The following is a 14302-nucleotide window of genomic DNA, read 5'->3' as shown; positions in this document are numbered from 1 at the left end:
ATAGTTTGAATACTTATGTAAATAAGGTGTTTCTGTTTTTCATTTTATTATACATTGCAGACATTTCTAAAAATCTGTTTTCGCTTGGCAATTATAGGGTTTTGTGTGTAGATTGATGAGGAAAACATTTAATTTAATCAATATTAGAATAAGGCTGTCAGGCTTCACTATTCTCTCTCACATGGTCACAGTGTCTGCGCATGTGAATGCGTTCGCTTCAGCGTGGTTAGTCAGGGCACCAAACAGATGAGAGGTTGATCCTCGAGCTCAACATTCTTATGAGGGAATTAATCCCCATTTTATGCACTTTTCTCTCTATGCGTATTCTGACTCAAGGAAACGATGAATAAGGTCATGCGAACCTGCCGGTTCCAAGAGGGAACAACATCTACTTTACTTTTTCCTATAGAAATAACACCATTCTCCATGCACTGTAATTTACAACTTGTTTAGAGCTATTGATAAGAGCTAGGTAAATGAGTAGGGAATTGTAAATATAAATGACAATTATTTTTTAAATCTATTTTACCTTATAATAGCTGGAGACAAATATGAAACCAGTCATATGGCAACAAAACTGAAGCATATCAACATATCAACTTTCCCATCGTAAAGTTGATGAAATGCTGTGCCATTGTGTATGATTTAAATTGTACAGCCCTTTAACTTGCAGTGTTGGGCACTCTCGAGAGTCTTAATTATAAGCTACCCCCACTTTCTCCGTTTCCTGTTTCTATCATGTTAAATATTAGCCACTATCATTATCGACTGTCAGTAGACTTAATGACCACACATACTCAACAACCAATTCACTGTTAGTTCCCGTCAGATGGTGGAGCCTACATTATCATTCTATGTAATTACATTGTGTTATTTACCTTCATCTGCATCCTCTGTAAACGCCATGTGGTTGTTGCTGAGGATCATTAGTAACACATGATAATAAAAAAATGGCATGTAGTCGAACTGAATGTTATAAAGAGACCAAGCCTTAACCTACCGGACGAATGGCGTACTACTTGGCTGTGTCATCACACAGTCCCATGGATAGTGCAGGCAATAGACCAGGGTATGGCCTATTATCGTACACTATTCTCCCATAATAATTATTTTACACTTATCTTCCAACATTAACATGGGTTAAAGAACTGAATGTGGCAATTTTCAGAATTAATCAAACCACCGTTTTTTTTCATTTGGTGTGTAAAGGCTCTCCAGACCTGTTTTTAAAATGATTCATAAATACTTTCCTAAACCTAATCATTGGTAGGCAAATAGCCTGCACAACAAATAGACTACTAATTACAAGGTAACCACACAGAGGCATCATTGACTTTTATCCACTTCTTCCACGTCGTCTTTAGGAAGACAAATCCTCTTTAAAAAAAAGTAAAATAACAGGATAAAAACTCCGCGTGTCATCTGCGCTTCATTTTCAAAAGAAAAATACGGAAGATCTATAAAAGGACATTGCAAATTTAGTAGAATCGCATCCACATAATCCACACGTTTCAGCATGTCTTCTTTTTGTGACTGGATTTGTGGATGTGTAGCGCCAAGCCTGGTTTGGAGGATATCCTTCTGGAATGGAACTGGCCGGAAACAAAAACACGGAGACCTGCAGTGGGTAGACCACAGACCCGTGTGAGGTAGATAGACTGGAGCCCTCACTGTAGCCTAGTCTAATTCAGAGCTGTTCCACCCAAAACCTCCAGAGTTCAGTACAAGGCTACATTACTAATTATTGGATCCCAACAAAATGGTGACAAGGCTCAGAAGTCAACTCATATTTATTATTGCTTAATTACTGTGTCATTGGAAATTAGGAGCACTGGACATGTAGAAAATTATATGTTTTTTTCAACCAAACCAACTAGAAAGTTTGTACTATATTTTGAGCTGCTACAATGTTGTGTTGCTGCCATATTGTGTTGCTACCATGCTGTTTTTATGTGTTGCTGCCATGTTGTGTTGCTGCCATATTGTGTTGCTACCATGCTCTGTTTTTATGTGTTGCTGCCATGTTGTGTTGCTGCCATATTGTGTTGCTACCATGCTCTGTTTTTATGTGTTGCTGCCATGTTGTGTTGCTGCCATATTGTGTTGCTACCATGCTCTGTTTTTATGTGTTGCTGCCATGTTGTGTTGCTGCCATATTGTGTTGCTACCATGCTCTGTTTTTATGTGTTGCTGCCATGTTGTGTTGCTGCCATATTGTGTTGCTACCATGCTCTGTTTTTATGTGTTGCTGCCATGTTGTGTTGCTGCCATATTGTGTTGCTACCATGCTCTGTTTTTATGTGTTGCTGCCATGTTGTGTTGCTGCCATATTGTGTTGCTACCATGCTCTGTTTTTATGTGTTGCTGCCATGTTGTGTTGCTGCCATATTGTGTTGCTACCATGCTCTGTTTTTATGTGTTGCTGCCATGTTGTGTTGCTGCCATATTGTGTTGCTACCATGCTCTGTTTTTATGTGTTGCTGCCATGTTGTGTTGCTGCCATATTGTGTTGCTACCATGCTCTGTTTTTATGTGTTGCTGCCATATTGTGTTGCTACCATGCTCTGTTTTTATGTGTTGCTGCCATGCTGTGTTGTTGTCTTATAGGTCTTTCTTTATGTAGTGTCTCGCTTGTCACGATGTGTGTTTTGTCCTATATGTTATTTTTAATCCCAGCCCCCATCCCCGCAGGAGGCCTTTTGCCTTTTGATCGGCCATCATTGTAAATAAGAATGTGTTCTTAACTGACTTGCCTAGTTAAATAAATGTTAAATAAACATCACTTGTTATCCCAAATGCTCCTTACCAATGTGTTCTATGTTCTACAAGTCCCACTCATCAGGATTTGTGTCAGTTGTAATAACTAGAGCTATGTTGGTTAATGCCTCAACATTATGTTTCCCAAGAACAAGACCAACATGGGTTTATTTGAAGTTATGTGTTTGACTATAAACCTACAAGATTAGATTTTAATGAAAGTTAAACTTTTACGTTATTTGGGAGATTATTTTATCAGTTGCCCAAAATAAACTATAAATATAATAAATGTATAATCAGCCACGGTGGCTGAATTGTCTGTCGGTTTGATGTGAGCTGAATGGAGAAAACCAAGGGGACATGTCAAACATTGTGTAGACCACTTCACATGCTTTATTCAGCATCCAAATAATTAAAAACATCTTGATTTATTATACATGTACAACATCAGTACAGATTCTCTTTTTTTCAAAACCATGAAGGTGTGTCTGCTTCTCAGATTTTGTAAAATTCTTTTCCTTTTTTAGAAACCTAAAACGTTTTTCTTCAACAAACAAAACACAAACATCAGGAGGGTTTGAGTGGTGCTTTAGTGATGCAGTGATAGGGACAATCACAAGGGTAGCATAGAGGGTGAACAGAAACATCAGCTGGGGAAATGAAATACAACTGAAAACAAAACCACTTCCCTAAATCCACACCAGACACCATTGGCATGCATTATTTCCACAGTAAAACACATTTCAGAACTGTTAATTAACCAACACTTGACAAAGAAAACAATTGTACTAGCCTGACAACAAGGAAGACAGCGTGTTGATTTGTTAGCACCAAAGATCCGATGGTTGTTAGATAATTATGACAGGAAAGATTGTTCTAACAAAGACCAATAACTGGACCTCATGAGTTGATATTATAGCACCTTTGACATTTGTTTTCTATCCAATAATATTCCTGTAGTGTAAAATCGGCCCTAGGGTTTGTGAAACATTTTGGGTAACATGGAGTTCTTCTCTGAGGTAGCCATTAATGTATTCAAAATTAATGTGAATGTTCAGGTGTTTTTCTGTCATAAATTTAGAACAAGAAGACACTTCACTGTCGTTTTTAAGATGTATTTAATACCAGAAAATGGTACATAGCATTTGTTGCTTTCATTGTCCTTCCGCAGTGGTAAAAAACGGCAAAAAAGTCACCTGTATCTCATTGTGTTTCTCCATGGGGATTTTACACTTCTTATTACACTTATTTTCTTGTTGCCAGTGGAAACAAAATATTATTTTTTAAGTGTCCTTGATTGTTGTAAGTTTCGGTTGAAGTAGCAGTCCCCCAAATGTATTTTCTTCAGAATCAAAAACATGCAAACGACGTCTTCAGCAGAGTAGTTTTAAGCTCGTGGAACAGTGGCAGCCGAATGAGTTTGTAGGTAATGCATAGAAAATAGAATTAGAGATGACTGCAAACAATTTCATGTCCATATTTCTTTTTGATTTTATACGAAGCAGACAGGGCCAACTTCCACGCCAAACTCCTGATCAGGTGCACCAACGTCCATAGGAGCGATGTCAATGATGGGCAGACGAGATGTTTTTGATGTCTTGTAGTCGATGACTGTCTTGCCCCATGTGCCAGTATGTGACTGTGGAGAGAGTGAGAGCGAGAGAGAGAGAGAGAAAGAGAGCATAGGTCAGAATCAGAAACCAGTACTAGTAAAGATGATTGATGACACACTAACCTCTATATAACCTCTGTTTTATTTAGTTACTTTCTTCATCTTTAGTTTCATAACATGGATTTCACACAATTTTAAATTCAAAATGAGGACAGTAGAAGAAGAGAATAGAGGAGAGTAGAACAAGAGAATAGAGGAGAGTAGAACAAGAGAATAGAGGAGAGTAGAAGAAGAGAATAGAGGATAGTAGATGAAGAGAATAGAGGAAAGTAGAAGAAGAGAATAGAGGTGAGTAGAAGAAGAGAATGGAGGAGAGTAGATGAAGAGAATGGAGGAGAGTAGAAGAGAATAGAGCAGAGTAGATGAAGAGAATAGAGGAGAGTAGAAGAAGATAATGGAGGAGAGTAGAAGAAGAGGTAGAAGACAGAAAACAGTAAAAGATGAGGGTAGAAGAGAGAATAGAATAACATACAGCAGAAGGGAGTTGAAAGATAAGAGAAAAGAGTAGAGGACAGTACAAGTGGACAATAGTAGTAGGTGTCTCACCGTGCAGCCGTCCTCGCTCACAGTGTATGTGAAGCGGCTGTTGCCCTCAGCTCTGATCTCGATCTCGTTAGATCCCTGGAGCAGCAGGGCCTTCTTCAGGTTGCCCGTGCCCTTGTCCATGTAGGCCACGCTGTTCTTGCAGTGGTACGTGACATTCTGGGACGCCTCGTTGGACATCAGGCGCATGAAGGTCAGCTGGATGTTGACGTCCTCTGGGTTGGAGCCCTCGCTACCGTACTGGAACTGGAGAGGAGAGGAGGGGGGTTAGTATCATGAAGGTAGATTTGTAGTGAAGGCAGGTCACTAAAACTTGAGTCCAAGCCAAGACCCATGTCCCCAGTAATCCAAGTTTGAGTGTAAGTCTGAGTCGTTTCTACCCGAGCTCTGATTGTAGTCCTTGTCACATGGTTACGCTGAATGGTCCTTACCTGGAAGCCGTTGTCCATAGACTCTGAGAACCAGATGTGCTTCTTCTCCCTGATGTTCTTGCTGGTATACCAGTTCTTCATGGGGACAGTGTCCTGGGATGGGTAGATGCAGGTCTCTCCAGTCTCCATGTTGCAGAAGACCTGGACAGCATCCAGAGGAGAGCCCTGGTTGGGGTCCACCCAGTACTGGCCTGTGGGTTTAAGAGAGAACAGAATATAAGCCATCAAGGTGCTTCAGGTGACCATAGAGGTCCAATAAAGTAGAAGTTATTATATTGATAGAGTTATTAATGGAGGTTGCTAGCTCTCTGATGTTTCCTTTTTAAATATTGAATAAATTAAATAATTCAATCATTCATTCATTCATTCAACCAACCAATCAACCAATCAATCAACCAACCAACCAACCAACCAACCAACCAACCAACCAACCAACCAACCAACCAATCACTGATCACAGCATGCCTATATATATAACCAGTGTTTGTCTGCGGCGTGCGCTGGACTGAGCCTGGAACTTACCGCTCTTCCATTCAGGGTGGCACATCCTGATGTCACGGCACATGCGGGCGGGGTTCTTCTGGGTTCCCTCAGGGCTGCGGATGTTCTCCACCTTCTGGCTGAGGCTCTTCAGGGTGGTGTCCACCTCCATGTCTCGGCCGTTCATCATGTCAGGCTCGTCAGCGCGGTAATGGTATCCTCCTCCTCCTCGCATGGGGTCAGGTCCCTTCTCCTGGTTGTAGATCGGTGCGACATGGAAGCCGCCGCCAGCGGGACCTGGAGGTCCGGGCAGACCAGGAGAACCAGGAGCACCCTGGGTAGGGAAGAAGAAGACAGAAAGGGGTCAAATCTGGCATCGAAGGCTTGTTCTATGTGTGTGAGGATCTGTGTGTGTGCTTGTGCGTATGCACGGTACATGTGGAGGTCAGTGTGAGACTTACAGCAGGTCCCATCTCTCCGTTGCGACCGCGGGGTCCGGGGGGTCCGATGGGTCCAGGCAGACCGTTCATGCCATCTTTACCAGTGGAGCCAGAAGAACCATGGGGTCCCTGTAGGACAGATACACAACAACAACTCCATTACAAGTCATATCCCTTGAAAAGGGAAGTCACAGCGCTCACTCACCATTATTTAACTATTAACAACTTGACCTCTCAGTCTTCATTAATGGCCTTCATCAGAGGTCCTATTCCTTCCATTCCAGCAACAACATCACTAATAAATGACTAGACAGGATATCCCTGCATAATCTGATGTGTGGAATCTTCTTGTTAAGGTTAAGAACACAACATCACATACAGGATCATTCTATGATCAATGTTATCCAACTGAAAACTGTTGTGGAGGGCAGGGCCAATGATATCCAACTGAATAGTGTTGTGGAGGGCAGGGCCAATGTTATCCAACTGAAGAGTGTTGTGGAGGGCAGGGCCAATGTTATCCAACTGAAAACTGTTGTGGAGGGCAGGGCCAATGTTATCCAACTGAATAGTGTTGTGGAGGGCAGGGACAATGTTATCCAACTGAAGAGTGTTGTGGAGGGCAGGGCCGGCCAATGTTATCCAACTGAAAACTGTTGTGGAGGGCAGGGCCAATGTTATCCAACTGAAGAGTGTTGTGGAGGGCAGGGCCAATGTTATCCAACTGAAGAGTGTTGTGGAGGGCAGGGCCAATGTTATCCAACTGAATAGTGTTGTGGAGGGCAGGGACAATGTTATCCAACTGAAGAGTGTTGTGGAGGGCAGGGCCAATGTTATCCAACTGAAGAGTGTTGTGGAGGGCAGGGCCAATGTTATCCAACTGAATAGTGTTGTGGAGGGCAGGGCCAATGTTATCCAACTGAAGAGTGTTGTGGAGGGCAGGGACAATGTTATCCAACTGACGAGTGTTGTGGAGGGCAGGGACAATGTTATCCAACTGAAGAGTGTTGTGGAGGGCAGGGACAATGTTATCCAACTGAATAGTGTTGTGGAGGGCAGGGACAATGTTATCCAACTGAAGAGTGTTGTGGAGGGCAGGGCCAATGTTATCCAACTGAAGAGTGTTGTGGAGGGCAGGGCCAATGTTATCCAACTGAAGAGTGTTGTGGAGGGCAGGGACAATGTTATCCAACTGACGAGTGTTGTGGAGGGCAGGGACAATGTTATCCAACTGAAGAGTGTTGTGGAGGGCAGGGACAATGTTATCCAACTGAATAGTGTTGTGGAGGGCAGGGACAATGTTATCCAACTGAAGAGTGTTGTGGAGGGCAGGGACAATGTTATCCAACTGAATAGTGTTGTGGAGGACAGGGACAATGTTATCCAACTGAAGAGTGTTGTGGAGGGCAGGGCCAATGTTATCCAACTGAAGAGTGTTGTGGAGAGAGTGTTGTGGAGGGCAGGGACAATGTGTAACTCATATTACATTATTAACCATGTTCTATTGATGAACTGGGAGTCAGAGCCATACTCACTCGGGGTCCAGAAGGTCCGTTAAGTCCAGCAGGCCCAGACTCTCCAGGGGATCCCTGGAACCAGATACATCACATTAATCACACATTATATCACATTAATCACACATTATATCACATTAATCACACATTATATCACATTAATCACACATTATATATGTTAAAGCAAAGAGAACAACAGATCTTCAACCCAGACACAATGTGCATGCTTCCTTAATGCCACAAATCCCTAAAAACAAGTTTTAAAAGGGCAGTAAATTATCGTAAAGAGAAGAAGCTAACTGTAACAGCATGAGTTGTATGATATTGGAAGGCTGGTATACTCACAGCGGGTCCAGGAAGTCCGGGCATGCCGCTCAAACCTCTGTGTCCCTTGTGGCCTCTCTCTCCACCCTCTCCAGCCTCTCCCTTGTCTCCACGAGCACCAGCAGGGCCCTACAGACACGGGTCAAAGGTCAAACATGTACTCAGCAAACACAGTGGACATCCTTACAATACATTAGGTTGAGGAGTATGGATGACAAAATGCTGACAGAAAACTTACAAGACCCCCACGACCACCAGCAGGACCGTTAGGGCCAGCAGGACCAGCAGGACCCTGAGAGAGAGAGAGAGAGAATCAAGGATAAGTATGTGTGTACATTGATGGAACTCAGGGTAATGTTGTGTCAGGGTAATGTTGATATATCTCAGGGTATGTCAGGGTAACATTGATGTTTGTCAGGGTATGTCAGGGTAACATTGATGAATCTCAGGGTATGTCAGGGTAACATTGATGAATCTCAGGGTATGTCAGGGTAACATTGATGAATCTCAGGGTATGTCAGGGTAACATTGATGAATCTCAGGGTATGTCAGGGTAACATTGATGAATCTCAGGGTAACATTGACGAATGTCAGGGTATGTCAGGGTAACATTGATGAATCTCAGGGTATGTCAGGGTAACATTGATGAATCTTAGGGTATGTCATGGTAACATTGATGAATCTCAGGGTATGTCAATGTAACATTGATGAATCTCAGGGTATGTCAAGGTAACATTGATTAATCTCAGGGTATATCAAGGTGACATTGATGAATCTCAGGGTATGTCAGGGTAACATTGACGAATCTCAGGGTGTGTCAGGGTGACATTGATGAATCTCAGGGTATGTCAATGTAACATTGATGAATCTCAGGGTGTGTCAGGGTGACATTGATGAATCTCAGGGTGTGTCAGGGTGACATTGATGAATCTCAGGGTATGTCAAGTTAACATTGATTAATCTCAGGGTATATCAAGGTGACATTGATGAATCTCAGGGTGTGTCAGGGTGACATTGATGAATCTCAGGGTATGTCAGGGTGACATTGATGAATCTCAGGGTATGTCAGCCTTCGGCCTGAAAGTGACAGAGATACTATAGTCGACCCCTAAATTGATGAGAAGAGGTACTTACAGACTCTCCACGGCTACCAGTCTTGCCAGAAGCACCAGATGGACCGGGGGCACCGGGAGGTCCAGGAGCACCAGGGGAACCAGCATTACCATTCTCACCACGGTCACCCTGCAATGAACACACACGCAGGAACAAAGAGCCATGAGGTTAACAGCACCAGTAATGGGGACAAGTGTTGGAGTTTCCTTCCTTACATTGTAAAGTTCTGGAAAAGAGCACCCGAAAGAGCTCTACATAAACCAACAGTAAGGGTTCTATTCAATAAGTCAAGCTGAAGTGTTACAGAATGCGCAATAGAAATATATAGTAATTCCCATTTGAGCTGATATGTGCAGCGTTTACCGTGAATGCTAAAGCGGGAACATTGCCTTTCAATTTCCGTTGAACATCATCGATGCGGAATGAATAGAGCCCTGAGTGTGTAATTTCAAGACAAGTAGGCTGTTTCTATTATCCAGCAGCAATGTTGTTTATAACAACAGTGTCATGGAAGAGTAAGACATGGTTTGATAGTAGAGGTTTACCTTGGGACCGGGGGGTCCATCGCGACCGGCAACACCATCGTGACCAGTGGAACCCTCACGACCAGCCTCACCGGGTGCACCAGACAGGCCAGGGGGTCCCATGGGGCCAGGGGATCCACGCTCACCGACGGGGCCACCAGGTCCCTGCTTACCAGGCTCCCCCTGAGAGAGGACAATGGACAGCTCAAGGGTTAAGACTCTTACGATTTGGAAGTAGAGACAAAGAAAGCCATGAGAAAACTTAAGAATGAAGGATCTGATGGGCTTTTTGTGTGAAAAATAATGAAGCTTATTTGAGTTGTGAGGTAACACTTTTGATAGAAGTTAAAAGTCAAATACATTTTTAGTCATTTGGCAGGCACTCTTATCCAGAGCCTCTTACAGGAGCAATTAGGTTGAAGTGCCTTGCTTTTGGTCCCCTGAGTGGCGCAGCGGTCTAAGGCACTGTATTACAGTGCGAGAGGCGTCACTACAGACCCTGGTTCGTTCCCAGGCTGTGCCACAACCGGCCGTGATCGGGAGTCCCATGGGGAGGCGCACAATTGGCCCAGCATCGTCCGGGTTAGTGGAGGGTTTGGCCGGGGGGGGGGGGTAGGCCGTCATTGTAAATAATTTGTTCTTAACTGAGGGTATGTCAAAAAAGGACACATCAACAGATGTTTCACCTAGTCAGCTCAGGGATTCAAACAAGTGACCTTTCGGTTACTGGCCCAACATTCGTAACCGCTAGGCTACCTGCCGCTCTTACATAGTTACTTGATGCCCTTAAATAGTAATATGTCGAGTAGGGTGGGGGTGCTGTTGATGGGAACACTCACAGCTTGCCCTGGAACTCCTGGGCTACCACTGGCTCCCCTTCCTCCTGGGCCCCCCACAATACCACGCTGTCCAGCAATACCTCCGGGTCCGGGGGTTCCTGGGGCTCCCTGGAGAAAGAGAACAGATCGAGGCAAAGATGACATATTCTTCAATGCAGCACGGAGAACCAGAACAAGCCTATATAAAGGGATTCATCACCATGGTTTAAACTTCACTACATGCATAATGTTTATGTAGCATTACATATTTGGATGTATTCTTTTATATATTTGCATTATTTCATTTGTATTATTTTGTTAAACATTCCATCTAGTTCTTTAAATTATTTGTCTTTTTTCGTATTGTTATTTTGTTTCGTTCATCCCATCAACTTTAGCACTTCATCCTTCAGCACTTCATCCCTTCAGCCCTTTATCCCTTCAGCCCTTCAGCCCTTCATCCCTTCATCCTTCAGCACTTCATCCTTCAGCACTTCATCCTTCAGCACTTCATCCCTTCAGCCCTTTATCCCTTCAGCCCTTTATCCCTTCAGCCTTTCATCCCTACCTCCGTAGGATACTCCTGGGCTACAATACCTACCACCGTAGCATACTCCTGGGCTACAATTACCCGGACCCACGACCGGTCTATCGATGTCACCGCATGAAGAGGAATAAACAGACTCACCCCATCGCGACGTCCCCCAAAGGCTAACTCTCTAGCCCTTGCTATCCCCTGGCCTGCTATTTCGGCCTGCTAACTGCTACCTTGTTTAGCCCCGGCCTACTAACTGTTAGCTTGTTAGCACAGGCCTGCTAACCCGTCTGAATCGCCTCGTCCCAAACACTCACTGGACCCATATTTACTCTTTATCTCTTTCCGATTTTTAATTTGTTTATACCTTCCGGTAACCTACCTCACCCAATGTGATACGGAATCGCTATTATTGTTAATTTTTAGAACACACTCAAGAACCTCCAGAAGCTAACTAGCTAACTAGCTACAAGCTATTTAGTCACTGTTAGTTTTTTTTTTAACCTGGATAACACTCACTAATCCAGCTTCCCTGCCCCCTGGACACTGATCACCTTGCTACATAGCTGATGCACGCTGGACTGTCCATTAATCACGGTACCTCATTCTGCTTGTTTATGTTTTATCTGTCGGCCCCGTTGCCTAGTCAATGCCATTTTACCTGCTGTTGTTGTGCTAGCTGATTAGCTGTTGTTGTCTCACCTACTGTTTAAGCTAGCTTTCCCAACTCAACACCTGTGATTACTGTATGCCTCGCTGTATGTCTCTCTCAAATGTCAATATGCCTTGTATACTGTTGTTCAGGTTAGTTATCATTGTTTTAGTTCACAATGGAGCGCTTAGTTCCACTCTTCATACCCCTGATACCTCCTTTGTCCCACCTCCCACACATGCGGTGACCTCACCCATTACAACTAGCATGTCCAGAGATACAACCTCTCTCATCATCACCCAGTGCCTGGGCTTACCTCCGCTGTACCCGCACCCCACCATACCCCTGTCTGCGCATTATGCCCTGAATATATTCTACCATGCCCAGAAACCTGCTCCTCTTATTCTCTGTCCCCAATGCTCTAGGCGACCAGTTTTGATAGCCTTTAGCCGCACCCTCATACTACTCCTTCTCTGTTCCGCGGGTGATGTGGAGGTAAACCTAGGCCCTGCATGTCCCCAGGCACCCTCATTTGTTGACTTCTGTGATGGAAAAAGCCTTGGTTTCATGCATGTCAACATCAGAAGCCTCCTCCCTAAGTTTGTTTTACTCACCGCTTTAGCACACTCTGCTAACCCTGATGTCCTTGCCGTGTCTGAGTCCTGGCTCAGGAAGGCCACCAAAAATTCTGAGATTTCCATACCCAACTATAACATCTTCCGTCAAGATAGAACTGCCAAAGGGGGAGGAGTTGCAGTCTACTGCAGAGATAGCCTGCAAAGTAATGTCATACTTTCCAGGTCCATACCCAAACAGTTCGAACTACTAATTCTGAAAATTACTCTCTCCAGAAATAAGTCGCTCACTGTTGCCGCCTGCTACCGACCCCCTCAGCTCCCAGCTGTGCCCTGGACACCATTTGTGAATTGATTGCCCCCCATCTAGCTTCAGAGTTTGTGCTGTTAGGTGACCTAAACTGGGATATGCTTAACACCCCGGCAGTCCTACAATCTAAGCTAGATGCCCTCAATCTCACACAAATCATCAAGGAACCCACCAGGTACAACCCTAACTCTGTAAGCAAGGGCACCCTCATAGACGTCATCCTGACCAACTGGCCCTCCAAATACACCTCCGCTGTCTTCAATCAGGATCTCAGCGACCACTGCCTCATTGCCTGTATCCGCTACAGAGCCGCAGTCAAACGACCACCCCTCATCACTGTCAAACGCTCCCTAAAACACTTCTGTGAGCAGGCCTTTCTAATCGACCTGGCCCGGGTACCCTGGAAGGACATTGACCTCATCCCATCAGTTGAGGATGCCTGGTCATTCTTTAAGAGTAACTTCCTCACCATTTTAGATAAGCATGCTCCGTTCAAAAAATGCAGAACTAAGAACAGATATAGCCCTTGGTTCACTCCAGACCTGACTGCCCTCGACCAGCACAAAAACATCCTGTGGCGGACTGCAATAGCATCAAACAGTCCCCGCGATATGCAACTGTTCAGGGAAGTCCGGAACCAATACACGCAGTCAGTCAGGAAAGCTAAGGCCAGCTTCTTCAGGCAGAAGTTTGCATCCTGTAGCTCCAACCCCAAAAAGTTCTGGGACACTGTGAAGTCCATGGAGAACAAGAGCACCTCCTCCCAGCTGCCCACTGCACTGAGGCTAGGGAACACGGTTACCACCGACAAATCCATGATTATTGAAAACTTCAACAAGCATTTCTCAATGGCTGGCCATGCCTTCCGCCTGGCTACTCCAACCTCGACCAACAGCTCAGGCCCCCCCGCAGCTCCTCGCCCAATCCTCTCCAGGTTCTCCTTTACCCAAATCCAGATAGCAGATGTTCTGAAAGAGCTGCAAAACCTGGACCCGTATAAATCAGCTGGGCTTGACAATCTGGACCCTCTATTTCTGAAACTATCCGCTGCCATTGTCGCAACCCCTATTACCAGCCTGTTCAACCTCTCTTTCATATCGTCTGAGATCCCCAAGGACTGGAAAGCTGCCGCAGTCATCCCCCTCTTCAAAGGGGGAGACACCCTGGACCCAAACTGTTACAGACCTATATCCATTCTGCCTTGCCTATCTAAGGTCTTCGAAAGCCAAGTCAACAAACAGGTCACTGACCATCTCGAATCCCACCGTACCTTCTCCGCTATGCAATCTGGTTTCCGAGCCGGTCACGGGTGCACCTCAGCCACACTCAAGGTACTAAACGACATCATAACCGCCATCGATAAAAGACAGTACTGTGCAGCCGTCTTCATCGACCTTGCCAAGGCTTTTGACTCTGTCAATCACCATATTCTTATTGGCAGACTCAGTAGCCTCGGTTTTTCGGATGACTGCCTTGCCTGGTTCACCAATTACTTTGCAGACAGAGTTCAGTGTGTCAAATCGGAGGGCATGCTGTCCGGTCCTCTGGCAGTCTCTATGGGGGTGCCACAGGGTTCAATTCTCGGGCCGACTCTTTTCTCTGTATATATCAATG

At 44.7% G+C, this 14302-nt stretch overlaps 1 protein-coding gene across 1 annotated transcript in view; it reads right to left on the bottom strand.

Moving 5' to 3' along the window:
• Positions 1 to 3127: 3127 nt before the first annotated feature.
• LOC135511916 (collagen alpha-1(I) chain-like) overlaps positions 3128 to 14302 on the bottom strand; it is a 38451-nt gene continuing 27276 nt past the window's right edge. Inside the window, 11 exon segments of the mRNA XM_064933435.1 lie at positions 3128 to 4396; positions 4976 to 5218; positions 5404 to 5594; positions 5926 to 6217; positions 6345 to 6452; positions 7859 to 7912; positions 8183 to 8290; positions 8400 to 8453; positions 9296 to 9403; positions 9820 to 9981; positions 10638 to 10745. Coding sequence (XP_064789507.1) covers positions 4250 to 4396; positions 4976 to 5218; positions 5404 to 5594; positions 5926 to 6217; positions 6345 to 6452; positions 7859 to 7912; positions 8183 to 8290; positions 8400 to 8453; positions 9296 to 9403; positions 9820 to 9981; positions 10638 to 10745 — 1575 coding nt within the window. The 3' untranslated portion in view covers positions 3128 to 4249.

Source organism: Oncorhynchus masou, chromosome 24, assembly GCF_036934945.1.
Source record: "Oncorhynchus masou masou isolate Uvic2021 chromosome 24, UVic_Omas_1.1, whole genome shotgun sequence".
In the NCBI taxonomy this organism is placed as follows: domain Eukaryota; kingdom Metazoa; phylum Chordata; class Actinopteri; order Salmoniformes; family Salmonidae; genus Oncorhynchus; species Oncorhynchus masou.
Note: the sequence above shows the minus strand (reverse complement) of the source record. Positions and strands in the feature narration are given on the sequence as shown.